A 2,070-nucleotide genomic window follows, 5' to 3' on the forward strand; every position below is an offset into this window, starting at 1 on the left:
CTCATAGACCAGACTTTTTTTTTTCACAATTCTGAGAGAAAAGGTCAATATTGTAAGATATATATTCAGAATTGTGAGATACAAACTCTCAAATTTGCTAGAGAAAACAAAGTCAGCATTGTGAGAGAAAAAGTCACAAATACCTTTTATAATGTTTTTTGTTCGGTAATAGAAACAAAAAAACAGAATTGCGAGACGTAAACTCAGAATTCTAAGAAAAAAGTCAGAATTGTGAGACATAAACCTGCAATTATGAGATTATAACTTACATTTGCAAGATTCTAAGAATCAAAAAGTCACAATTACCTTTTTAGTTTGTTTATTCCGTGGCAGAAATATCCTTCCATAACTTCTACATGCTTCACCCTCATGCATTAAGGATGTAAATGAGCAACCTAATACTTACCACTATAACAAAACTAATCACACATTTTTCTGCTTTTATTTCACATGTTTACTTTCATCATTTATAGTTTGGTCCTCAGAGATGTCAGCATTCTGAATTATATTAACAGTCACACTTTGTTCCTTTGTGTTCTGCTGTAATTAAACACAGCTTGAGTTTAATACTTCTTATCATTGTAATGCTCTCTGTGCTCTTATCTTGTCATGTCTTTCTGTTTATGTCGCTCTCTTCCGATCAGCTCTGGAATGAGGAGCTTGATAAAGTAAGTGTGACATGACAAATATATGCATTGATGTTTGTATATATTCTGTAGTAATGTTTAGTTACTGTCTTCTGGTTTGTTTGTCGTTAATTTTCGGGTTTAGCACAGAGCACTTTATACACGTTGCTAATGTGCAGGGTTATTGTCAACTAAAGCTAAAATTAAAACTACAAACATAAAAAACAATTTTTTTGTTACTTGAAAAAATAAACGTGAACTGAAATAAAATAAAAAACATCGTAATATATTATTTATTTATTAAAAAAAATTTTCAGCTAGTTACCAAGAGATAATTTCTTATTTTCTTTTAGCATAATTTTCTAAAATAACTAAGACTAAAATAAAATCAATAAGAATTATAGACTAATAAAATATAATTATGGACTAATTTAAACTAATAAAAATGTTAGAAACACAACAAAATTGCTAAAATTTTAACTGCATTTAAAATGAAAATGTAAAATATACAAATACAAACTAATTTCAAATATTAATAAAAAACTATAGTAAATGATACATAAATAACACTGCTAATGTGATGGGTCAATTAAAGGAGTCATATTACGTTGCTAAAAAGAACATTATTTTGTGTATTTGGTGTAATGAAATGTGTTTATGCGGTTTAAGGTAAAAAAAAAAACATTATTTTCCACATGCTGTACATTATTGTTTCTCCTCTATGCCCCGCCTTTCTGAAACGCATCGATTTTTACAAAGCTCATCGGTCTGAAAAGTGAGGTGTGCTCTGATTGGCCAGCTATCTAGTGTGTTGTGATTGGACGAATACCTCAAGTGTGTGACCGGAAATGTTACGCCCCCTCACCATATTGTGATGCTGTGTCTGGCCGGAGTGACGAGACAAAAACATTAAAACCCATTATAAACGAGGCATTTGTTGCGTCCAGTGGGGACATAATTACAGATTATAATGACTTATATTGTCTTTTTGCACATTGCGTTGCGTATCGCGCCGTATTATAAAACCATTTGTCTGCATTTGTGATCGGAGAAACGACAAACAACAAGAGCTACTCTACACTGCTCAAAATTTGCTTTGAATCATAAGTGGCAAATTCTTTAAATATGAAAACATACTTACAGGTTGTGAGTCAGTTTAGGTTTGTAGGTTCAGGAAACAGTCCTCCGTTAAATGCGTTGCACACACACGAATATTTGGGTTGAACTGTTCTGGAACAGTGTTGTTCTGAACCACTGATTTCTAGTTGTGCCCTCTTTTGGAAGACCAAACAAAGTATTTTCCCTTTCGCAACGAGAAACACAGCGTCTCCACGACATGGCGGCAACAATACAGCGAGAATAAAAGTTACTCCTCCTTTCTTTGCGTGAACATTTGGGCGGTGTTATGCAAATTGTCCCACACAGTGACATAGACATGTGGGGG

The 2,070-nt window shown here is 33.1% G+C and overlaps 1 protein-coding gene across 1 annotated transcript in view; it reads left to right on the forward strand.

Annotated features, from left to right (window-relative positions):
- Positions 1–2,070, forward strand: part of LOC107568004 (endophilin-B2-like) — a gene marked incomplete at its 5' end in the record, with an annotated part of 8,027 nt that overhangs the window by 233 nt on the left and 5,724 nt on the right. Inside the window, one exon of the mRNA XM_016253837.1 lies at positions 645–668. Coding sequence (XP_016109323.1) covers positions 645–668 — 24 coding nt within the window. The remainder of the gene's footprint in view (positions 1–644; positions 669–2,070) is intronic.

The sequence above is a fragment of the Sinocyclocheilus grahami genome, unplaced genomic scaffold, assembly GCF_001515645.1.
Source record: "Sinocyclocheilus grahami isolate Dianchi unplaced genomic scaffold, SAMN03320097.WGS_v1.1 scaffold1206.1, whole genome shotgun sequence".
Classification (NCBI taxonomy): domain Eukaryota; kingdom Metazoa; phylum Chordata; class Actinopteri; order Cypriniformes; family Cyprinidae; genus Sinocyclocheilus; species Sinocyclocheilus grahami.